The 25,467-nt window shown below is 46.0% G+C and overlaps 1 protein-coding gene across 1 annotated transcript in view; it reads right to left on the reverse strand.

Moving 5' to 3' along the window:
- Positions 1-24,952, reverse strand: part of LOC147706483 (uncharacterized) — a 61,242-nt gene extending 36,290 nt beyond the window's left edge. Inside the window, exons 1-4 of the mRNA XM_086929619.1 lie at positions 24,779-24,952; positions 21,698-21,761; positions 19,760-19,786; positions 18,241-18,273 (exon numbers count right to left, since the gene is read on the reverse strand). Of these exons, the coding sequence (XP_086785745.1) occupies positions 18,241-18,273; positions 19,760-19,786; positions 21,698-21,761; positions 24,779-24,952 (298 nt within the window). The remainder of the gene's footprint in view (positions 1-18,240; positions 18,274-19,759; positions 19,787-21,697; positions 21,762-24,778) is intronic.
- Positions 24,953-25,467: the final 515 nt, after the last annotated feature.

The raw sequence follows: 25,467 nt of genomic DNA on the forward strand, positions 1-25,467 counted from the left end.
ACTCACACAGGCCCAATCAGGTGTACCCAGCATCTCAGAATGAGTCCGGTATTCCACCTCCTTCCAAGCATTGTGCTCCATATCATTGCCCAGCAGACAATCGACTGGCACGGCGGGGCTTACGGCAACTCGAAGTGAACCTGCAACCCCTCCCCACTCAAAGGGAACCTCAGCCACGGGATAGTGGCTCATTCTGCCGTCAGCCATCGCGGCTGGATGAAGTACGCCTGGAATCACCTGCTCTGAGGACACCAGATGACTCCTGACTATAGTCATACTGGCTCCTGTATCTCTCAGAGCTTTCCCTCTATGGCCATTGATGGTGACCCATTGCCCATACTTGGTAGTATTTGGGGGCACCTGGATCTTTGGAACCATCTCCCGATCACCCAGGGACACTAAGGTGATACCCGCCCACTCCCTCCCCTTAACTAAGGGCATCTCCTCCCCGAGCGCTACACTAGCAACTCCCGGGGCCTTTCCTCCAGTGGGAGGGGGTGGTCTCTTTGGGCATTTCGCGTCTCCCTTATAATGTCCAACACCACCGCACTCAAAGCAATGGACAACCCTTGGCTGCTGACTCTGGCCAGGATTAGGGTTCTTTTGCGGGCTAGCCTTAGAGTTGGAGAAGAAACTTTTCCCCTTAAAGTTATTTTGGGGTCCTTTGGATAACTCCTGTTTCCTATTATCTCCCCCCTCTTTCTTCTGGGGGGCGCCCTGTCCGGACTTCTGAGAATCTCCTCCCGTCCCCTTCGTGGACTCTCGGGTACTTACCCAAATGTCCGCCTCCTCAGCAAGCTTATGGGGGCAAGTAAGTTTGCTGTCTACCAGGTGCTGCCTCAGCTCGGGAAGACATTTCTCGAGTAGATGTTCCTTGAGTATGAGATTATACAACCCTCGATAGTCTTCCACCTCACTACCTTGGAACCACCCATCCAGGGCTTTCTTGGCATAATCCAGGAAGTCAACCCAATTCTGTGAGCTCAGTTTATGGCTGCCCCTAAACCTCTGCCGGTATTTCTCGGGGGTCAACCCAAACTTTCTGATGAGCGCCACCTTCATGGCGGGGTAGTCTACCTGGTCCTCCCGGTCTAGTGCCAATAGGGCATCCCTACCTGTTGGAGGCATGTAGCGATACAATCCACCTCCCCAATGCTTCTCATGGATCCCATGGGCTCTTAAGGAGACCTCATAGGCTGCCAGCCACTTAGCTATGTCATCACGAACGGTATAGCTAGCGACCATGTCCTTGGGCAAGTGAGGCCTGAGCTCCCTGGCAAATTCCTTAGAATCAACACCCTCCGGAGTGATGTTATGGGCCCTGAGTTCGAGCTCTCGTAGCTTGAACTCATGTTCCATCCTCTTCCCTTCCATCTCCAGCTTAGCTAACTCCCACCTCAATTGTCTTTCCTCTCTTCTATCAGCTAACTCGGTCTCTGACAACCCTCCTGTTGATGCACTGCTGCCCTCCCGTGAGGTTACCTTGGGGCTGATTATCATCTCACCCACCCCCAGGGGACATTCCGCAGCTCTCTCAACGACAGTACCCCTGTCTGACTCCTCCTCCTCTACCATACCCTCCGGATGCGCCTCCACCCAGGCTCGCAGACTAATGCGGAGCTTCTCTCTTTTGGCCCCTCGCCTAACGAACACTCCCCTTTCCTGACAGGACTCCTTGAGCTGCGCCACGGTATAGGTCTCCAGCTCTGACATATCGAATTCCATTTTGTCAGTGAAAAATGTGGACAACCACCTCGAAGTAGGTTACAAGGATAGGAACTCTGAGGGTCACCTCCACCCACCTCCAGAAGAGAATTTGGAAAAAGCAAAATATTGAATTGGAGGGCCGCTGGGAGAAAACTCCAGGTGTGTACCTGTGGCGCACACTGAATTATTACGGGGTCCAAAACAAGCACGGCTTGTAACACCCGCTGAGCACCAATTTTATGTTGGACCTTCGATGGGCAAGCCCAGCACAAAGGGGGTAGCTTGGCTCAAGTGTCAAGGCAAGTGAAGGCTGTCGTGTTAAGCTGGCTTTGACCCAATAATATCTCTTTGTACAACCACCAAAAAGAAGGACACCACACCACTGTTGTAGAAAAATACGATTCCTTTATGTAAAAATTCTCTGTTGTGAATGGGGGATCAATTAGGAAAGCACATTTACATCTCTTGTGGTCACAATTGCTGGGTTTCGATTTTGGAATAGATTCAATAAATAAGCTCAGGAGTACAGTTCATCAATAAATGAAATGAATATCAGGAATAAATATTGTCAATAAATAGAATAAATATCTTCAATAAATAGCATAAATATCACTTTCTGTTTAGCAGAATAAATACTGGTTCAGTTAAATAAACAACCACATATTCTTTCTGGTATCGCTGCCACCAATTAAATAGTTCAGGAACACTACATTTGTAAATACATTTCAAGTTGGAAAGATAACTCTTACAGTTTATGACGTTTTCACCACTAATGCACACAGGCTTCTCTGGGCACAAAAAGTAGTGCTGGGACTCTTTAAGAATCACACGGGGGTCATGCGCGTATATCTAAAAAGGCAAGGAAAGACAGTGAACACTTCATTTACACTCGGCTACCACCGGGTTGAGATCTCTGTTTGCCGGTGGGGGTCTAAGCGTGCCTAGGGGCTTCTACCACCGCTAGCACTCAGGCGGCACCAGTTCCAAGTCTTTAGACTGCCGAACGGGGCTGCCGAAGAGGTCACGCAATCTTCGCGCGCAGTCAAATAGATGCCGGTTCACAGTGCCTTTCTAACAGCGCTTCCCACCTGAAGAAACGGGCCCACCTCACATCGGCTGCAATCAAAAAGCGATTCAGTCGGGTTCAGCACTTCTCTCGCCAGCGACGGGTTCTCAGGGGCTCCACGGACCTCCCTCCGACTTCCTCAAACAGGAATGGTTCCCGCCCACAGCTTCAGCCGCCAATTCACTGGGGAGTGGCAGAGACAGTAGTCCCGCCCAACGAAGGCCAGCCTTTCCCCGCCCCGGCGCACCACCTCACCTCAGTCTGCGCAGGAAGCACTCTACGCCGGTGGAGCTCGGAGACGTCCGAGCTCCTCGCTGGAGGCGTCTGTCACACAAGGAGGCACAGAGGATGTTCTCGGTCGCGGCGAACTTGCTCTTGCCTCGCGACCCGAGTCTGTCGTAATTCCCACCGGGGGGGGGGGGGGGGAGGCACACGAAAACGGCCATAGTCTCTTGGGGGTGACGAGGCACTCGCTGGGCAGGCGTTGTAGGAGCGAGGTCACTGCACACACGGCTAACTGGAACACCAGTCAGGATCCACGCCAGTGACCCTTGCTTGCTCTACTGCCTGCACTACCAGCTGTCTCAGGGGTCAACAGGGCAGGTGTCAATCTGGTGTCAAGTCTGGAATCTTCTTCTTCACCTATATCTGGAACATCATTATCCTATCTAGTCTTCTGGTCATCTAAAATGGCCGCCAGGGACTGGACCTTATATAGCCAGTGCCCTGAGGTGCTGGCTCGTGCCAGTAGGTTCTAGAACCTTCTTTGGGCTAGGCCAATGACATGGCACTTCTGGGGTATTTGGGACCCTAACCGCCACCATACTGGGGTTCTAGAGCAGCCATTTTGTGTACCTGAGGGAAATAAGGTAATTCCTGTCAGGAATGCGCGCCAAATAAAAGGGCGCCAAAACCTTGAAAGGTCAAGGTTCATGGAGGCTCCAAGGGGAGTCACTCTCATGAGGAAAATGGATGGCCACCATTTTGAGGCCATTCATACAGGTTGCCAATCCCAGTCTATAATGTCACAGGTTCCTTGTAAATAGGTGCCAAAAACCTTGTGAACAACTAGGCGTCAAGGAACATCTAGCCCCATGAAACAGCACACAAAAGGTCCTGGTAGACAAAGAAAAGCGACAAATTTTGGGAGGTACAGGGGAACAAAAGAAATCATAGTGGTGAGGGGACTCTCAGAAGCAGACGGGTCTAACAGGGGCCATTAGTATTTTTTTCTGTTTGGGACTGCCAGAGTTTCCTTGTCTGCTAAAGTGTGGGCAGTGTGGCTTTCTTACACCAACAACCCCTTCTGTATCAGGCCTGGGGTGTAAGGTTTCTGAGGGCGGAGCCACTGAGGGCGCTGCCTTGCAAACCTAACAACAGGATAAGTTGCTCTGACACCTTCGTGGTGAAGTAACCTCTCAGCCTAACTCATAATCAAAACAACTGCAAACAATAACTGCAAAGTGAACAGTCTGATACAGAATGAGATATTCTGTTACCTACAGCATAGACATACCTTAGCCACACATGACTTTTTCACACATTCATTGAAAATTGCTCAATATTCGAAAATAGGGGTAAAAGTGATCTCTTCCATTTGGAGGACTCCCTACAACAGCCTAAATATTTGCTGGATCCAGGCTGATCAAAATGAATATGATCTTGAGAATGATAGGAAGAGGGGTACAGATTGGGCAATTTGACGCACTTTAGTAACTTGGTAGTTCACTACATTCATTAATGCGATTGCTCTCAAGGGAATAGAACAATGACCACCCAGCATTGCTAAATGGATGTAGACAAAACCACATCCATATGGCATACAAAAAAGAAAAAAAAAATTCCAGAGCAAAACTCATATATTAACACAAAAAATGTTTGTCCAGCCAGCGCTATATAAAACTCCAAAAATAAAAAAAAATTTAAACAAAATTCAATCTTTTTCAGGCAAGCACCTACCTGAAAAAGATCGGATACAATTGACCATCAAGAAAAACACTGGAGAAGAACACTGTGGAATCAACATTTTTTGCGTTAATATATGAGTTTTGCTCGGGACATTGAGTTTGTTTTTTTATATGATTTGTTTCGGGTACATTATGAAGGACTTCATATGGTGAAAGGTGGTTGGGCTGTCTCCAATCTAAGGGCCTGATTTAGATGTTGGCGGATGGGATACTCTGTCACAAACATGACGGATATCCTGTCCGCTGTATTACAAGTGCCATAGGATATAATGCACTTATAGTACAGCAGATGGGATATCCGTCATGTTTGGGATGGAGTATCCAATCTGCCAATATCTAACTCAGGCCCTATGTCTTTGTGGATGTGGGCAAGTGAAGGAGTTCTTCCATGCCATCTGGGGTGGTTGGACAAAATATCCAATTTTTTATATTGTGATGCTAGAATTTAATTGCAAAAGTATTGCATTGCATGAAATATCGTAAATAGCAATATTGCATGTAAGAATGTTTTTAGACATCTCTTTAATGTTAAATATATCTTTGTAAAACATATTGTTGTTAGCAATATAATTTTTTGTTGATATGTTTGTTTAAGTATTCTGTTTTGTTTTATATACCTGAATTAAAAAATGATTCTTTTATTTTAAATTTGCTATCTAATTTGAGATTATTTTTATTGTTTATATTAATATAATAATGTAGTTAAAAAATGTAAAATAACATTTTTAAGGACCTTTTATGAATCTGGCTTTTATTTTAAATTTGCTATCTAATTTGAGATTATTTTTATTGTTTATATTAATATAATAATGTAGTTAAAAAATGTAAAATAACATTTCTAAGGACCTTTTATGAATCTGGAAGTGCACGGACTACCAGACTTGTGGTGCCACTGTGGTGATGGCCTTCTGACTGCCCTATTAAGACCAGGGTGGTTAGGCCGCCCTGTGACCGCAAGCATATTATGAGTTTCCTCACTGCCACACTTCTCCTGGCGGTGCGACCACCATGAAATATGTGGTGGTGATAAAACAAAGGTGGTCCTACAGAGCCACCTTATGCCTCTGTACCATGGGTTGTATGCGGGAGGGCACATGGTGTGCACCTGTATTCATACACCCCCTTATTCCTGCACGGAACAAAAAGCACAACATTGTGCATTTCGGTCCATGCAGGACATGCTTTGATTTTCGCATTTTAGTGCCTTTTTCAAAGGCACCGCCGTGGGAACGCCAAAGAACTGCCGACCAGCAACTTAAAAAAGTTGTAATCTGACGGGCGGTCTGTTTAGGCTTTTGCAGTGTGGGAGTGGGGCGGCGGTGCGGGCCCTGCTCCCACACCGCCAAAGTCATAATAAGTGGCAGGATGGTGTGTTTATAGAAGAAAAGGGTGCGGGGAATTTTAAAAATATATGATTTTTTAATGTAATTTATGTTTTTAATTGTAAAATGTAATTTTAAGATGGAGTGTTATATTTTATAGCTGTTAATATTTAGGATTTTGTATAGATGTATTAATTTTCAAAGACACATATTATTATTTACTAATAATTTGAAATTTTAACGTAATTGAAAAAATAAAAGTGTTAATATATTTGTTATATATTGGAAAAAGAAATGTATATTTAATTTACAATTTGGATTGTTATATTTTATAGCTGTTAATATTTAGGATTTAATGGCATTTTGTATAGATGTATTAATTTTCTAAGGGACATTTTAATATTTATTAATAATTTGAAATTTTAAGTAATTGAAAAAACTAAAATGTTAATATATTTTTTATAATTTGGAAAAATACATTTATATTTAAATTACAATTTGGATTATAAATTTAAGAATTTATTTTGGTTTATATTATATATAATTATTTTATTATACCGTTATAGGCCTTCGTAGCGGGCTACACCAGCTATTAAAGGCGTTAAAGGTTCGTCTCGGGCCTTTAACAAGGGAGAGGGACTTTATTAGGTGGTATAGCCCAGCTACAAAGGGCTATAAGGCTATTAGAACATTCTGCCACTAGAGGGCAGAATGTTCTAATAAATAAAACAAAGCCTTCAGGGAGCGCGAGGTAATTGAAATTCCCTCAGGCTCTCTGAAGTCTTCGTTCACAGCCAGAGCTGTGAACAAAGAAGCATTGGAATGTTGGAGCTCCGGGCTTACACCAGCCATTATAAGCCTAGAGTACTCCATTGTATTCAATGGAGCTTCCAACATTCCAATGTTCTAATATAGCCTTATAGCCCGCCGTAGAGGGCTATATCGGCTATTAAAGGGCCTCTCCAGCGTTAAAGGCCTGAGCCAAAGGCGAGGGCCTTTAACAAGGGAGAGGGACTTTAATAGGCAGTATAACCCATCTACGAAGGGCTATAAGGTTATTAGAACATTCTGCCACTAGAGGGCAGAATGTTCTAACAAAAAAGAACAAAGCCTTATGGGAGCGCGAGGGGATTTGAATCCCCTCAGGCTCCCTGAAGCCTTTGTTCACAGCCAGAGCTGTGAACAAAGAAACATTGGACTGTTGGAGCTCCGGGATTATAACAGCCATTATAAGCCCGGAGCACCCCATTGTTTTTCAATGGAGCTTCCAACATTCCAATGTTCTAATATAGCCTTATAGCCTGCCGTAGAGGGCTATATCGGCTATTAAAGGGCCTCTCCAGCATTAAAGGCCTGAGCCAAAGGCGAGGGCCTTTAACAAGGGAGAGGGACTTTAATAGGCAGTATAACCCATCTACGAAGGGCTATAAGGCTATTAGAACATTCTGCCACTAGAGGGCAGAATGTTCTAACAAAAAAGAACAAAGCCTTATGGGAGCGCGAGGGGATTTGAATCGCCTCAGGCTCCCTGAAGCCTTTGTTCACAGCCAGAGCTGTGAACAAAGAAACATTGGAATGTTGGAGCTCTGGGATTATAACAACCATTATAAGCCCGGAGCGGCCCATTGTTTTTCAATGGAGCTTCCAACATTCCAATGTTCTAATACATGTTAATTTACACGTTTTAAATAAAAAAACATGTGCTGTAGTTAAATGTAATTTTAGGACTAACAAATTAATTAAATATAGCGTATGTCATTTTTTTAAGTAAATAATGAGCATTGAAGAAATACATGTCGTTTAATATTGATTTAAAATATTCGTTTTTTATTTTGTATATTTTTTTATTTGAATGATATTTGGGATTGTGTTTTAGTGTATAAAATATATTTTTTATTTAATTTAGTATGAGTTGCTGAGAGATGTCTATATATTATAATGATGTTGTAGCGTTATGTATTATTTTTTTTTGCTTTGCAGTTGGAATAGTAAATGTGACCCTTCAGTTTTCATCACCTTCTCCAAGATGGTTTAATTTGGAGTGAGAATAGTTACTCTTTCCCATTTTGTGCCCAACACTTTCCTCAAGATGATTTAGTTTGGAGAGGGAATAGTAAATCTGTCCCCTTTAGTGCTCAGCACCTTCCCCAAGAGGGTTTAGTTTGGAGTGGGAATAGTAAATGTGTGCTACTTTCATGTCCATACCCTTCACCAAGATGCTTTAGTTTGGAGTAGGAATTTGTAATTTGATCCCTTTACAGCTAACACTTTCCCCTAAGACGTCTTAGTCTTGAGAGGTAATAGTAGATTTGACCGTTTTATTGTACAACACCTTCTTCAAGATGGCTTAGTTTGGAGTAGGAATCGTAAGTCTGACCCCTTTATTGTTGAACACCTTCCCCAAGACAGCTTAGTTTGGAGGAGAAATAGCACATACGACCCATTTAGTATCCCTCATCTTTCCCTTGATGCACTGGCATCACGAAACTTGAGGGGGCCCCCTGCAAGGCTCATGGAGGTGCCCCCTCCGGGCTCAATCAGGAGCTCTGCAGCCAGAGTACTGTGCTGAGGGGGCCCCCTGAAGCTTGGGCCTCCCTCGCACTGCGGGGGCTGCGGGGCCTGTGTTACGCCCCTGCCTAGATGGTTTATTTTGGAATGGGAATAGTAAATGGTGCTACTTTAGAGTGTATCAAGCTGTTTATTTCCTTTCGAGTGGGTACAGTATATGTACCCCCTTTATTCTTCCATCTTTTTCGAAATATGGTTTAGATGGCATTTGGAGTATTGTAGGTACTGTATAAGTATTTTTAAGTAAGTATAATATATTGTAAGGTGTAAAGCATATTAAACTACCTTTTTTATTTTATTTAGTGTTATATTTGAGTTCTGTATGTATTTGTGCTGGATAAGTGAAGAATTTGACTATAGGAACAGTTTTAGTTGACTGTAGTGTGTTTTTTGCAGATAATTAAATTGCAATGAAAGTTTTTAAAAGTATTTTATGAACATTTGCTGACTGCACATTCTTTTTTCATGTTATACATATACATTTCTTACAACATAAAACAATATCAAGGTTACAAATTGTTTTGTTTTCCACACAAATATAAAATTTTTGCACTAATTTAAATGTTTTGTATTGTCATTTGTATGCATATATTTTTGGGGCACATCCATTTTTCTTTTATTTTGTACATTTTATTATTTGATTCTTCACACATGCACTTTTGCAAATTGCATATCAATGTTTTATAACATTATTTACATGTATTTACATATTAATTAGTACTATTGTTTTGTAATATGTATTAATAGAATATTTTAAATATAAATGTTACATATACATTGGTATTGGTTTGTAACATTTTAAAATATTTTTATATATTTTATACAATTTTTTTCAAACATATATAGATACTTATTTTTTACATTTATTGTAACATTTGCATTAATGTTGATGTGAAAGTAGTTGTATTTTTATTTTTATAAGGTGGCCATTTTTATCTGCTACCTCTTTTTTGTATTCTATTAATATCACTGTTTGTCAATTTTAGTTCCAAACAGTCACAGTTCACTGCTGCTGCTCATGTTTTAAGGTACAACATATTTTACCTTATTTTATTAGGCTTTTTCGGGTAGGGTAAGATGTGAGTAGGTGTTTTCACTGTAGTTGATTGTGTTATTTTCTAGCTTATGTTTTGCTTAGTGTTATTTAGCATTTTGGTGTAACTTTGTCCACCCGCCATCCTGTCGGATTTCGGGACCGCCTGCCATTAGGGCGGGGGTCCCGTGGGGGGTATTAGGATATGCCCACCACAGTGGCGGGCACATCCTGCATTTATAGCATTGTGGCGGGCGGTGCTCTCTGCACCACCCGCCACAATGCTATATATGCATTAATGCATTTGCATAAACAAAGCGGCAGGCCCGCCTGCAAATGAAGGGGGGTACCACAGGTACCCCCCCGTGTGCAGACCCCACCTCTCCTGCACCAGAGTGAAGAACGCATGCCTTTCCGTGGCGGCATCGCCCCCACGGAAAGGCATCTACACAAGCCCATTGTAATATGGCTGGAGGTGTCTAATAGACACGCCACCATATTAATCCTTTTCTGCCCCGGCCGCAAGGCGAGTGGGGCGGAAAAGCGGCGGACGGTCTTTCCGTCCGCCGAGGTCCCCCCGCCATACTAATATGGTGGGGGGAATTCGAATGCGGATGTCGGGCGGATTGCCCTCGCCAGGCTGGCGGTAGCCACCGCCAGCCTGGCGGGGGCAATCCGCACGAAATCCTAATGGGCCCCATAGTGTAATGCGATAGGCCTTACTGTAGTTTGTGTAGTCTAGGTAGTTGTAATAGTGGTTGTACTTATGTTGATAAAGTTGCCTATGTAAAGTTGTAGTGTTTGTAGTGTGTTTGGGTGTATGTTCTGTGAAGGTGGGCATGTTATTTTTTTAATACAGGCATTTAAGTCATAGTAGAAGATTGTTACTAGTTTCGATGCTTTTTTTGTAAAAGGAATTCTTTTGTCATTTTTTAATCAGTGTTATTTTTAAATTTCCTTTTTTTCAGATTTCCTGTATTAGTCCTTTATTTTTGGACCTTTAATATTTGCATTTTTGGAGTTTATATTTGCTACTTTTATTGAGTTGTACAGGTAGTGAGATGCTTAGTTTAGCCGGAGTATTGTTTTAGCTATAATTTCCCGGTAGTGTAGTCTTTTGTCATTCATAAGGAGTTGTACTTTAAATTGTAGACAAACAAAAATATCTCCTCATTGTAGCACTCTCTTTTTATTTGTATACATTTCTCTTACAGTACCTATTATCTTATTTGCCACTAAAGGTCACCACATAACACACTGATAATATAAATACAATATTTCTTTTATTTTAAACTGAACATACAAATCCAGAAAATTATACAAAACATTTATCATTAATATCATCACAATGTATTCCATAAATAGCTTAAAATTATTCATTATCAATAATCCTAAACTAAAAATCAAAAACATGCGATTCCGCGTTTTGGTGGTATCCTGGTTTATCCCAGCTTCTATAAGACAAACATTAAAAGATATGGGACAACAATAAAAAAAACTTAAGGCACAGTGTTATTTAATATAGGAACCATATTTTCATTGTTCCACAGTGTGCTCATGTGTCATTAAACTTCACCCAGATATTTTTCTATTGGCTCACTCAGTTTTCAAGAATCAATATTAAATGCATCTCCATTAACCACATTGATCGTTATTTCTCCAAGTAGAACCTGCTTTAATTTGGAGGGTAATCCTCTACAGCTATCACAGAATCTCCCACTGTTCTGCAGCCACTCTGATCCTGAATACAAGTTGGGCAGTTAATTCAGACCTGCTTACAGAGTGGGAAGAAATTACAAGTTTGGTTTTATTTAAGGCATCCGATATTTATTAGATGCGTTAAATAACCCAACATTCCTTACATTTTATCAGGTCAAACCTGCCAAAATACAACAGAGGAAATGTGTACGGTATTTACTGTACCATGTGGGTTGTGGAGTGTTAAACACCAAAATCTGCATGTTATTACCCAATAACTCGTCAGAAAGGTGCTATTTATCGCACCCGATAAGTAACAAACTCTAGGGTATCGTTATTTTCCAGGTACTTTAAATACCACCTTTACTTGTAATCAGGCCCTCTGTATTTCAGTGACTATCAGCCTGATTCATGAAAACCGGATTCTGCGATTCTCAATTAGCGATTAACTGCGAATCGCAATTGAGAAATCCCAGAACGGGATTCATGATGTTTTGCAATAAAAAAAAGCGATTCGCACGCGGCCGCAAAAGCCGTTTGCGATTATCGAAAATCGTAGAAAAATCGCTATTTCCGGCTACATCCATGTCGGATTTGCGATATCGCAAATAGCGATATCGCTAATTGCGAGATCGCAAAAAGCGAGATCGCAAAATCGCGAGATCGGGAAAACGGGAAGTCGCATTTCGAGCACAGTGATGACATCACAACCAGGAAGCAGCCAGTTCCCACCCCCATTCACCACAGTGAGGCAGACCTCGAGGCAGCCACAGAGACAGCTCCTGCAATTCAGCTTGGATTACCATTTACCAACTACACTGCAGCTATGTCTGAGGAGGCAGTACCTGGGCTCAGCAACACCACAGGGCGCAAGAGAAAGCTAAAGTTCTCCGAGCAGGAGTTGGAGCACTTAATTGAAGGGGTGGTGGAGAACCACTCCAAACTGTTCAGGAAGGACTCAAGGAGGGTGCCCGAGCAGGAGAAATGCAGGATCTGGGTGGGCATAGCGGCTGCGGTGAACTCTGTGGGTGTGGCCGACAGGTCACTGGATGAACTTAAGAAACGTTGGTACGACCTCCGAGGTCGTGCCAAAGGGAAGGTAGCTGAGAGGCTTGGAGAGTCCCTGGGCACTGGAGGGGGAGGACCTACAGTCCCTCCAAACACCCCCATGGAGGATCGAGTAGAAGACATGCTGGAGGCTGAGGCGTGCATCGGAGTGACCAATCTGGACTCATCCCGCCCCACCCAAGACATCCAAGGTAAGTGGCATGCGACTGCAACCCTGTCCCCTATGAATGGCCATGACCATATAGCCTCCCATAAAGTTCCATAGTCATGCCATCGGTGCACATCAGGTAATGCCCTAAAGCATTGTGGGACATGTAGTGTGGCCACAATGTAGAAGTACCCCAATGCAGCCAGACAGGTTCAAAAGTACGCAAACCCATAGGCAGTCAGGGAATGTCACCCAGCATGCATGTAGCAACTGCACGTGTGACAGATACATGCAACTAATGAACGTCCACTTCCCCTCACAGGTGGCGCAGACAGCAGCGACAGCGAGAGGCTGCAAATAGATGAGGAAGCACAGGATGACGAGGAGGTGCCGTTACATACACAGCCTCCTGCGTCCGGCGCAGCAACAACCCCTGCAGCCAGGTCCACCACCAGTGTGCCTCCAGCCCCTGCCGCAGCAACAACCCCTGCAGCCAGGTCCACCACCAATGTGCCTCCAGCCCCTGCCGCAGCAACAACCCCTGCAGCCAGGTCCACCACCAGTGTGCCTCCAGCCTCTGCCGCAGCAACAACCCCTGCAGCCAGGTCCACTACCAGTGTGCCTCCTGCGTCTGGCGCAGCAACAACCCCTGCAGCCAGGTCCACCACCAGTGTGCCTCCAGCCCCATCCGCAGCAACAACCCCTGCAGCCAGGTCCACCACCAGTGTGCCTCCAGCCTCTGCCGCAGCAACAACCCCTGCAGCCAGGTCCACTACCAGTGTGCCTCCAGCCCCTGCCACACAAGCAATGCCTAGCTTGACTCCACCATCAGCTGGAGCATCAAGTCCCGCGACAGCGGCGACACAGCGGCCACCCACTGTGTCAGGCCAGCAGAGCAGGCGTGGCAGGTCTCACCTGCAGACCAATGCTCCCAGCACCAGGAGGGGGAATGGACAGCGGCTGCCGAGCATGAGTGTTGAACGTCGCATGCTCAGGATTCACCAGCTGCAGGCACGCCGGCAAGGGGCCATACAGCTTCAGCTTTACAACATTGGCCGCAATGTGGCAGGTGTGGGGGACCGGATGGACCGCATGACGGCAGCCATGGCAGGTGTGGGGGAGTGGATGGCCCGCATGACTGCAGCCATGGAGGCCAACACAGCTGCAATGATTGCGCAGCGCAACACAGCCCGCCGCCGCCACCGTCAGCTACTGACCCGGCTGACGGCTTACACACGGTCAAACTATGTTGTGGGCAATGCCACCTCGCAGCTATCGCGCCGGTCCCTGGCGCAGCAGCAGCAGCTCATTCAGTGCTGCGAGGATGTGGCCAGGGTACTTGAGCACCTGACCACTGCCATGACCGCACTTCACCCTGCTCTACCTGCCACTGTCGGGGGTGATGATGCCAGTGAGGGGACATCAAGTGTAGGGGCGCTGAGGCGCAGCACCAGGCCCACTGCAGGGACACGTGCGGAGGCTGAGGTGGAACCAGAGAGGCGCGCAGGTGCTTTGCGCCGGAGGCGCACCTGACTGAATGGTACTTGTACAGGCACAGGCTGAACATAAGCCTGCCCTGTGTATTGGACGCAGCAGTATGATGAAATACTGTTAGCATTTGAAGGATGGCAACTGGAACCTTTTTTGTGAATCAAACAATTATATTTAATTTAGCATCCCACATTGGCGTTGTGTCATTTTTAAATTTTGCATGCAATTGTGATTTGTTGGGTGAGGGGATAGGGTGCACTAGAAACTGTTCATTGTGATGTGGTTGCGTCGTCTGTGGCCTTCAGCTGGGTTCTCCCCGCGTGCATGGCGCGCATGTGCAGGTGGCCGGTCGTCCCCTTCCGATTCACTGCCAGAGATGTCGACAGGTATCCGGCGCTTGGTAGCAATGTTGTGTAGTATAGCACACACAGCCACAATGCGGCAGCAAACTTCAGGACTGTAGTACATGGCCCCACCTGTCTTGTGAAGTATGCGGAATCTGCTCTTCAGTAGCCCAAATGTTCTCTCAATGTAATTCCTTGTGCGTATGTGTGCTACGTTGTAACGCCGTTGCTGTGGTGTAGCAGGGTTGAGGTATGGGGTGAGGAGGTATTCACGCAGGGCGTAGCCACTGTCACCTGAATGAGAGGAACAGAGGGTGAGTGCCTGGGCAGCGCAGCTACTTCATCGCAGTGTGACAATGTGGGCAAAGTGTACTTACCAAGTAGGTGTCCTTTCCCGAAGTCTCCCCTGGCCAGTCGTGTGTGGAGGCCGCTGAGCCAGAATATGAATGAGTCATGTGTACTCCCCGGGTACTGTGCCACTATGTCCGTGATGTATGTCTTTGCATTGCAGACCATCTGGATGTTGAGGGAGTGGTAGGACTTGCGATTGCGGTACATGTCCTCCGTTGCAGCTGGTGGGCAGATGTGGATGTGGGTACAGTCAATGCATCCTATCACGTGTGAATGAATGAATGAATGAATGAAACTTTATCCTATCACGTGTGGGAAATGCGCAACATTGTAGAATTGCAGCTTGGTCTCATCCAATTCCTGTTGCCTTGTTGGAAATTTGATGTGGTGGTGTAGCTGGGTCAGCATTGCGTCAAGGAAACTCCTTAGGCAGCGGGACATGGTGGGCTGGGATATCCCCCCAGCAGCCGCAACTATCCCCTGGAAGCTCCCGGAGGCCAGGAGGTGCAGGCTTCACAATACCTGGACATGTGTTGGCACGGCATTGGTCCGCCTTGTTGGGTGCTGCATCAGGGGGTCAAGGTCCTGAATTAGCTTGATGATCATTGCCCCATTCAGGCGGTACTTTGCGTAAATTTGCTCTCTGGTTTGGCCCAGCAGGGTGACCCGCTGGCGGAAGATCCTGGCCTGGATTCTGCGTCTCCTCTGTGCTGCTCGCTGTAGCCTTCGCCGCCTGACCACCATGTACATTCCTGGCATTGTGACGCTCCTTATGCTGATGCTGCTTCTCCTTATGTGTGTTTGGTCAGGCCTGCACCAGTTGCTGATAGGCCAACGGTTTTTCAAAAGAAAATTTACTATGGGTTTGATGGTTACCACCTGCTTTGGGTTGTCCTTAAATTGCGCCTCGCAAAATGCAATTTTGGGGTTTTTCGCTAATTGCGATTTTTCATGAATCCCGATTGCGAGGTTTTTGCGAATTCGCTATTATTTTTGCAGAATCTGTGATTTCTCGCTATTTCCGATTCGCAGATGGTCTACTGCCGGGATTCTGCGAATATTTTAGCGATTTCGCAATTCTGTGTTTGCGAATTCGCTTTTTTCATGGTGAATTCCGATTATGGGAATTGCGCCCGCAATAGCATTTTCGCAGCTATTGCGACTTCAATTTAGCTTCATGAATCAGGTTGTATGTTCCATTTGGGGCGCTGCGTGCTCGCAGCTACCCTGAGGGCAGCGCATTAATTGCAACAGGGTGCACCTTCCCTGTATATGCCTGGCATACCTGTTTAAAGTTGCCCAGTGGGGCAAACAAGGACAGCACACCTTGTCTATAATACATGTCCAGGGCCGAAACTCTTCTTCAATTGCAGCTCCTCGGGTGACGTTGAAAGCCCTAGCCACTACCTTATCTACCTGGTTACATTCCAGAGTTGTAAAACTTCCATCTTCATCTTTGCGTAATGCTCTAAGTAAAACATGTGTGGAGTTGTCACAAAGAGTATCCTTCTTGTTAGGACTAACATTCTCAGACACACCGAGTAGCAAGTAGTGCCCTCCAAGTGCTATCCTCTAAAACTCACCTCTCTGTTTTCATTAGTATCGGCATCGTTTACTGAAATGAGACCCCTGGCTCACGCCAGAGGCTGACTTCCATGACCACCCTACAAGCCTAGTAAATATGAGGCATCAACTCCTCTGCATTCATCAAGGAAAAGCAAATAATTATTAACCCCCATTTGAATGGGTCATAGTATGTGTATATATTATTTAAATTTGTTTGCCAAGGAATGAATGAGAAAGCCTAATTTTGGGTTAGGAATATGCATTTTTGGTTCAGGGGCACATATGTGGTCAACGAGTGAGTAGTTTTTAGATGTCGGTCATGTACATGTTTGGAGGCTTATACCTTCCTTTGGACCCAAGCATCCTGCAAGGGGAGGCACTGAGGTGTTACATGAAACAGCAATGATTGGTCTACTCACCCATCGAGATCTCCGTTTCTTGATTGGTAGACACTTCTAAGATGATCTGAAGGGACAGACTTACTAGAAAAAAAGGGAAGGGACTAGGGCTGAGTAAGAGGGGTTTAGTGTGGGTCAGAGGGGAGTTTTGGGAGGGACATCACCAGGAGTAAGCCAATTGCATCACACTGGGGGTAGAGCGATGTAGCTTGCGGTTTTGTAGAAAGTCTACTCTGGGAGCGTGTGAATACTCAAAATCAACTTACTCTAAAGTGTAAATGTACTCAAAAGTGAGGTTACCTTTGTGAATCAGGCCTAGCATGTTACAGTAGAGCAAGGTAGCCAAAACATGAGACTGTTCAAAATAGTCTTAACTCTAAAAGCACTGGACAGGAATGCCATCCCTCTCAGCTCACCATCTTAACCTTTATACAAGCAAGATATCTCCCATTAACCTTCATACAAGCAAGATATCTCCCTTACTTCTGTGTGATCACCCCCCCCCCCCCCACACACACACATTCTCCCTCTTCTAAAAATGCTTCAATGTTTCCTCTCCATTAGTTTCAAAGTGGTCACCATCATCCCAAAACATTCATCTCAACCTCCTTGGAGACTCAGAAAGTTGATAGCCATCTGAGTATGGAAAAGCATGTTACCTCATTGATAAAATCCTTCTATTTCTCTTCATTTGAATGATCTTTCCTCTGCAGTTGTTCCTCCAAGAGTGATGACTATCAATGACTTTAAAAGGCCTGCTTGGATTTTGGTAATTTTGTCTCATCAGGTCCAATGAAGACATGATTTGCGAAACTACAACATATTAAAAATGCCACGACACATACATTGTGTAGGCTAAAGAAATCTGATTATGTTTGTGATGTCCTGGGACACCTATACTAGTTACCAGTAGCTAAGTACATTGTATCCAAAGTTGCATTCCTTATACATGGATATACTTTTTTCAAAAGTCCTATGCACTAGTGGAAACTTAAAAAAGTATGCCCCTCCCCTCCCCCCATTAAAACCTTGCACACTACGAACCAGCTTTTGGCGCCATTTCCTAAGTTTAAACTTAGGAAGTATGGTGACAATGTCTTCTAGGAAAAACCTGGTAGGGAGGGACAGGATACACTTCCAAGATGTGGGCGTCATTCGTTTTTTGTTTTTCAAAAACAAACTTTTTGAAAAACAATAAAACTTTGAAAAGGCTGATGGTACAACCTGTCAAACTTTTCCATCACTCACAGGAACCACCATGAAGCAATTCCTGTCAATTTAAAGAGATGTCCATGGCGCTGGAGGACGTCTATACATTTGGTGGGTGGAGGTCCCACTGGATGGCTAAGGTAATGTCCTCTACCACCCTGATGGATTAAACTCCATCTGTCAAGTTCCAAATCTGCCCCAAAGACATTTGTAGTTACCCCAGTTGATTCCAAGTAGTTATTATTCATTCAAGTGTCTGCATCCATTGCTTTAGTAGTTGTCAAAATGTTTATAGGTAACATACCTGGCGCATCCAAAGCTGAGCTACCATCTGGTGCTAGAAAACAAAAATGGGTGAACAACTGATCAATGCATACAAAATCGCAAAACGTTTTCTAAATCAATGGTAAAACTAAACATAGCCACAAAGTACCCACAGGAAGAGTGAGTGACTAACAGTGCACAGACCTCTGCTCATAAATACAGGCTACAAAGCTCAATATATAGCAACCAAACAATAACTTTCTACAGATTGGCAACCTGCTAATGTAACAATATGAGATAAGGTAGTGGAGCACAAACTCACTAAGTTATAGGTGACTCAACAAGTTATAGTTATAAGACTCAACAAGTTATACCGCTCAACAAGTTACAAGTTATAAGACTCAACAGGTTATAGTTATCTTTCTTTGATTTCAGATACTGAACAGAGAGGAGAGACTTTGTTGGGTCCCATAGAGTGCCCCGGTGAGGTCTGCTCTGCTCTCAGTGCTAGGAATCTCTCAAACGAGGGTTTTTGCAATTACTAGCAAACAAAACGATATTATCCTGCATTACCCTGCTGCATCCAGTGGGACACCTTCCCATTTCCTCTTGTGCAATTTGCTTAGCAAATGGGGAGGAGTTGGTAGAGTTACCCCAAGGAGGTTCCCTCTGCCTAGGGCTGATATGCTCAGCTGCACTGGGTGGCCACCACAGCCCATCTGTCAAAAGTCACCTCTGTCAGTTTGAAGAAAAAACTCCTGGCACCTCATGGATACTGCTTTTAGGGACCGGTACACATCTGGAAAGCAGGATGTGGTGCCTACTTGTGGACAGATGGTGGCAGGAGAGATCCCATCTCTTCCCTTATGTACCTCAAATAAACCTCAAATAAAACTAATGTGAAGGTTTGTGGTATATTCAGAATTTGTGTGTTTGTTAATCGCGAAATAATCTGATGCCACTGGAGGTACTTTGCTTTTAGTTTTGTGTGTCAAGGTCACAGTTTATGTCAAAGGGGAAGCTGTTTGTGAGCAAGTGGTCCTTCATATACTTTAAGGATGCTTGAATAGTGTCTTCTGGACCTAAGACCCATGTTACATGTAATAGAAAGCTTTTGAGAGTTACATGATATAGTATTTACTACCTTAGAAATACAAATCTGTAATCTACTAGCCATGGTTCATGTTAGTCCATGTGTTGACAGGTGTCTTATGATTGGCTGGCTAAACCCTTGTAATCCTTGTGCTGCTCAAACAAAATATCAAATAGACGACCTCAGAGTAAACGTAGAGAAGGGAAAAACAGCAGGGAGGTTGATACAGAAATAAAACAGCAGCATTAGGTGATGCAAACATTCACAGGCAGATTCATCACCAACTCCAATTTCATAAAGAAGGGACTTCTGTTAAGCTGGCAGTTACTTCTGTTGAAAACAGAGACCTGCAGAGTAGCACCCACTGCACCAGCTGCTGTTCAGCTACTGTCCCTAACAGAACCTCCAAAAGTTCCTTGTAGAGCTGTTCTCTGACACATCTGTCAACGACTTGACAATTGCTTACCTGCTTCATCTGAAGGTAAGTTGCCATCTGAAAGACACAAATCAGACAACAAGCTATATCAACAGAAGCACCAACAATATTGCATTTTGTCGTGTGTGTCCTGAACGATTGTGAGTAAAACTTGATGAACAATCTGTGGCCCAAAATGTATGCATCTGAGCTTTATTTTTTTCTCTTGAGTGAGAACTATAGGCTCTTCTAACGACTGTACAAACCACAAAATGCTTAATGTAACAAAAACACATATTCTCAAGTCTATATAAAAAGTAGTTATCAAAAAGCTCACAGTATAATAAATTGCACTGAACAATCTTGTGCTCCGAACGCGTTTACTGAAACTCACGACAGACGCTCGGTCACACAGATTTTATACTTTCTTCTCTTTTATTGTAGCACTAAAAGCTTGTTTTAACTATTGTGAAATACTATACATTGTAATGGTTTTAATTAACCAAACAATAAAGAATTGCTTACTCACTGAACAATTGCTTCATATTGTGTGCCTCTAAATGTGAAAAGCTGAGACGGGTTAGCACCAGAGGGTCGACACTAAGAACGGGGACATATAATTTGTTGGCCATTGCTTGATGAAGTCTATCCTTGTTCACTAAAGCTTCTCATCAAAAAGGTGGGACACCACTAAGCTCCTGAGGATGTCTCATCTTGCAAGCACAGTTCCCAGGACTAGGGAGCTCTCACAAATTGTTTTTGCTGAGGATCGGATTACAGGAAAAGCCCTACCCTCTCCTTATCTAGTTACATATGAAGGCTATCCAGTTGCTCTTTGAATGGGTTCAACCTTCTAGTAAAGAGCTGGTAACGTTATCCTGGGACGGGCACAGGAGCGGGCATGCACAGATGCACTTCGGTCAATTTGGGAAAGGATCAATCTTGTAATTCTGAAAAGGAGTTTTCTGGCAACAGATGGGTGCTGTTTTTTTACAACTGAGACAAAGCTGGAAATCATGAGGGTATATGTTCACAATGGAGCCGCAAAAATAAAGTCAAGCCCCTAATTCTGAGGGATTACGGTAGTTCAAGATGTCATTTGTATTTTGTGTCAAGGATGAATGTGAAGCCACTGGGATTATTTTGGCTGTGATTGCACATTTTTGTCAGGCAAAAAGCTTGCACCCTGTTGGAGTGCACTTGAGAGCAAATCATTTGGAACCAGATGGGCTTGTACAATAAGGGTTTTGGGATCCTTAGCCTGTTTCTAAGGGCTTTCTACGTCCACGCATCTGCATAGGTTTCATGACTGTAGTGCTGCTGCTCCTTCCTAATCCCTTCTTCCAGATCGGTGGATACTTCTGAGGTGCCTTCATGAGTGCTCAGTTGCTGTATCAGCAGGGAACATGTGAAGTAATTCCTGGTACTAGCATGGTTTTTCAAATAGGGGTGAAGCAATCAAATGATAATGAGAAGCAGGGTATGCTTAGAGAGGAGGAGAGTTTCTCTAAGACAAAATTGATTCTGGAGAGACTTGTGATGTAGAGAACTCAAGTCACTGACCTTGTAATGCCCTACCCAGAAGGTGAATACAGAGCTGTCCCTCAATAGAAACAAGCATGCAAACCTCTTTATATACCATACTATACCATACTGAATCCCACTCAGCACATGGGGGCTAAATTGAAGACAGTTCCTCACCCTGCGGTACTCCAATTCATACAGGGGGATAGCCATAGGTGCCGGTTATGCAACCAAAATCCTTGCATTATGGTAATGATATATATAATCCAGTTGCACAGTTTAGCAAATATGTACTAAACTTTCCAAAAAAGTACTATTCTTTGCCTAGTTTGTGCTTGGGAAGTTTCAAGATGATTTGTCAAGTAGGGGCGAGAAAAAAGGGGGGTCCCAAAACACAAAATCCTCTTTCATTTTCTGTAGAATTCTTTAAGAAGCACCACCTCAAAAACTGCTAAACCGAATTACACCAAATTTGGAAGGTTGCTAGATTTTGGTCCACAGTTTGTGATTTTTGTGATTTCATGTGAATCTGTTTAATAGTTTTTGAGAAATTAAGGTTCACATATGATTGTATATCTGGATGGTTGGGTCAGCGAGAGTCTCTGGAGAGTTTCTTGGGAGCACCAGTTTAAAAACAGAGCATCCTAATTGGACCAGGGAGCTTTTTTCCCTTGGGCAATTTGCTCTTGTGGAAGTCAGACTTCTGCAGGAGCGAGTGCTGATTGGCTGCCAGCAACATGAGAAACATGTTGCTGGCAGTCACTACAGGACTCGGGGATATTTAAGTGGAGGGAGAGCATGGCTCCTCCTCCCCAAGCCATTTTTGGTACCAGGGTCCCCATCTCCTGTGATGTCCTATTGATATATTAAAGAAAGGGGGGCCAGGCCACCCCCCACCCCTAGCCTTAAACAGGCTTGAGGTCTCCAATCACCAGGGCCATCAGTTTAAATAAAAGGGAAGGTGCTGTGTGTCCCCGAGCCTTTAATGGCCCCAGGGTTTGCTCACTTACTTTGTCCCTGGGAGTCCACCCCGGGAACACAGTAGTTTCCCTGCCCGCACTACAGTGGTCAGGGAAACTTGTTTACTACCGTCTGGCAGGAGCATTTTTAAATCGCCAGCAAAACAAAAGTATTGACAAAATCTTCCCAGTGGCGGGAGCTGTAAAAATGCCCACACCGGCTAAGTGCAGAATTGTGTTCTGTTTCTCTGCCCGCACTGTTGCCGGCAGGGAAACAGAAGACATAGTGGCAGGCCCTGTGGCCAACCCCCCACTGCGCACGGCCATTGCTGTCCGCGATTGGGAGTTGGCTTTATCTATTTTTTTTTTTACTGAAATTTATTTTATTGTTGCATCAAAGTATAAAGGTACAGTGTAATTGATCTGCTGACGTGGCCTCAACATTCAGCCACGAACAGCCAAGCGTGCAACGTTTTCTAGTATCTATATAACTGGTGCAAACACACATTTTCTCGAACAATCCGTGTAGATCGTACAAACATGTCCGCAGGCCGGGAAACAGTGAATGTATATCGCCGATAGGGCGGTGGATAATAGCAGGTATGGAGGATCCCGCCTTGAAAGCGTAGGATCGAGGTCTGTACTGTCCATGCAGTGGTGGCACCTGAGAACAAGGGGGACAAAAACCGTGGGTGGGAAGCATGTGGTCGCTAGCAGGGTCTAAGCAGGGGGATACTGGCGACGGGTGTCAGGGGGGGGCCTCGGGGCTAGGTGGTCTGTGCTCCATGAGAGAGGGGGGGGGGGGAGGGAGGGGGAAAGAGGGGTGAGCAGGGGGCGAGTACCCCCCGGGGATGCGGGCATCGAGGTGGGTGGCATGGCATACAAGAGTTTGATCAGGACGGAGAGGGTACCGGGAGACGGTCCCGGGATGGTTGATACCATGTAGAGGTTATTGATTCTCTTGGGCGGGGGGGAGGGGTGGAGTAGGCTGGTCTTCTGCATGTGTGGATTGTCGGAAGCTGTGGAGGAGCATGGCCCATTCCATGGACAAGGGAATTTTGCGCGCACCCCTGGCTTCCTCCTCTCTAAGGGCATCCTCTTCCGCCGCCGCCCATTTACCAACTGCGCCCTTCCATGCCGCTACAGAGGGACCCTCCGGGGAACGCCAGCGCATGGCTATACATCTGTTCGCCAACAGGAGTGCTAATGACACGAAGCGTTTGCACACTGGGTCTCCCTTGGGGACATGAAAGATGCCTAGTGCACTGGACTCCCAGGTGGCTAGTGTAGTGAGACCCGTAAGGTCCGCCAGTGTGTCGTGTACCGCCCGCCAAAAGGGGTGAAGGTTGGGGCAACTCCAGAACATGTGCCGAAAATCCGCCGTAGGGGAGCAGCATCTGGGGCAAAGAAATGGTGTGGAGGGATAGAACTTCTGCAGTCGCGCTGGGGTGAGGTATGCCCTGTGTAGGATGTAGTATTGGATGTTTTTGAAGCGGGCGCTCCTAGAGACGCGTTTTGGGGCCTCAAGGGCTTTAGTCCATTCAGAATCGTGTAGTGCGCGACCTATGTCCTCCTCCCATGTGGCTCTCAAATTCGTAAGGGGAGCATGTGAGAGTTCCCGGATAGATTTATATAACCAAGTAATTAAGTGGCGTCCCACCCCCATGTGTAGGATTGTGTGTATTACTGAATGCGTGTCTGGCTCGCCAGTGCAGAGATTAAAATGGGGCCGGTATCCATCGAGTAGCTGTCTATATCTGAGGAATTGGCCTGGGGGGAGTCCGTATTCAGCGGTCAGGCGGTCCAGCGATTTCAGCTGGCCTTCCTCGAAGAGCGATTCCAGATCCGCGATGCCACAGAGTGACCACTCGGTGAACAGTGGGGCGGTGAAGTAGGAGTCCTGCCTGGGGCTGCCTATCAGTGGTAGTAGCGGGGAGTACGGAGGCCTACTGGGGGACAGCCGGTGGATTCGCATCATGCACCGGCGCGCTATTGCCACTTGAAGGGGGTATGTGCGCCGAGGCTTGGTGCCCGGGAGGAGGAGACGGGTGAGTTCTGGGGTTGCGACTCTCCCGGCCGAAGTGACAGTTTCCTGAGGGTAGCGGTCCGCCGTCCAGTAAGACAGCCATTGGAGTTGTGCCGCGAGGAAATACGCCTCAAAGGACGGAGCTCCGAGTCCACCCTGCGCCGTGGGAAGTTGGAGGGTTTTCAGGGCGACCCGGTGTCGGCCCTCGCCCCAGATAAGGGTACCCAGGAGGGAATCGACAGCGCGGAAGAAGGACCTGGGTGGTATAACCGGTAAGTTTGTGAAGTGGTAAAGGAGCCGGGGAAGCATCACCATTTTAGCAAGGGCTATCCGTCCTATCGGGGCTAGGGGGAGTTTATTCCAGAAGGCGACAGTCGGGCGCAGACTAGCAAGCACTGCGCGGTGATTACCTTCAAACATGGCCACCGGAGAATGGTACAAGCGGACACCGAGATACCGGGGAGCCTCCGCGGACCACGAGAGTTTGTGCGGACCGAGCTCGACCTCCCGGGGGGGTAGGCTCGGGTGTAAGGGGTAAACTGTGGACTTGTCCCAGTTCACCTGTAGGCCCGAGGCGTCTGCAAAGTCCACCAATGTCGCTCCTATGGGGGCCAGGTCCGCTTCGATGTCCCGGACGTATATGAGGAGATCGTCCGCGTACATGGACACGCAATGCATGTCGTCCGCGAGGGGAATGCCCCAGTCCACACCCTCCAGGCGCAGCCGAACCGCCATCGGTTCGACCGCCAATGCGAATAAGAGCGGCGACAGGGGGCACCCCTGTCTTGTGCCCCGCCGAACTCCGAATGCTGGTGATATACGTTTCCCGATCCGAACTCAAGTGGTGAGATCGGTATACAGGAGGCGTGTGTACGCCATGAGCGTCGGACCGATATTAAGGCGCCGCAGGACAGAGAAGAGATAGGGCCATGTGAGGGTGTTGAATGCCTTTTCCAGGTCCATAATGAGACAGGCGGCGCGAGGAAATCGGTCCCGCACCTGATCCTGGACATGGAAGACTCTACGGAGATTCTGGGAGGTGTTTCTTCCCGGCACGAAGCCGCATTGGTCGGGGTGGACCAATGGGCGAATGATCTGCGCATACCGGTCCGCCAGGATTTTCCCCAGGATCTTGCAGTCGGCCGACAGGAGCGTGATGGGGCGGTACGACCCCATATAGAGTGGGTCTCTGTGGGGCTTGGGAAAGGTGACGATCACGGACTCCCGTAGTGACTGGGGCAGCCTGCCGA

Source organism: Lissotriton vulgaris, chromosome 7 (assembly GCF_964263255.1).
Source record: "Lissotriton vulgaris chromosome 7, aLisVul1.2, whole genome shotgun sequence".
NCBI lineage: Eukaryota > Metazoa > Chordata > Amphibia > Caudata > Salamandridae > Lissotriton > Lissotriton vulgaris.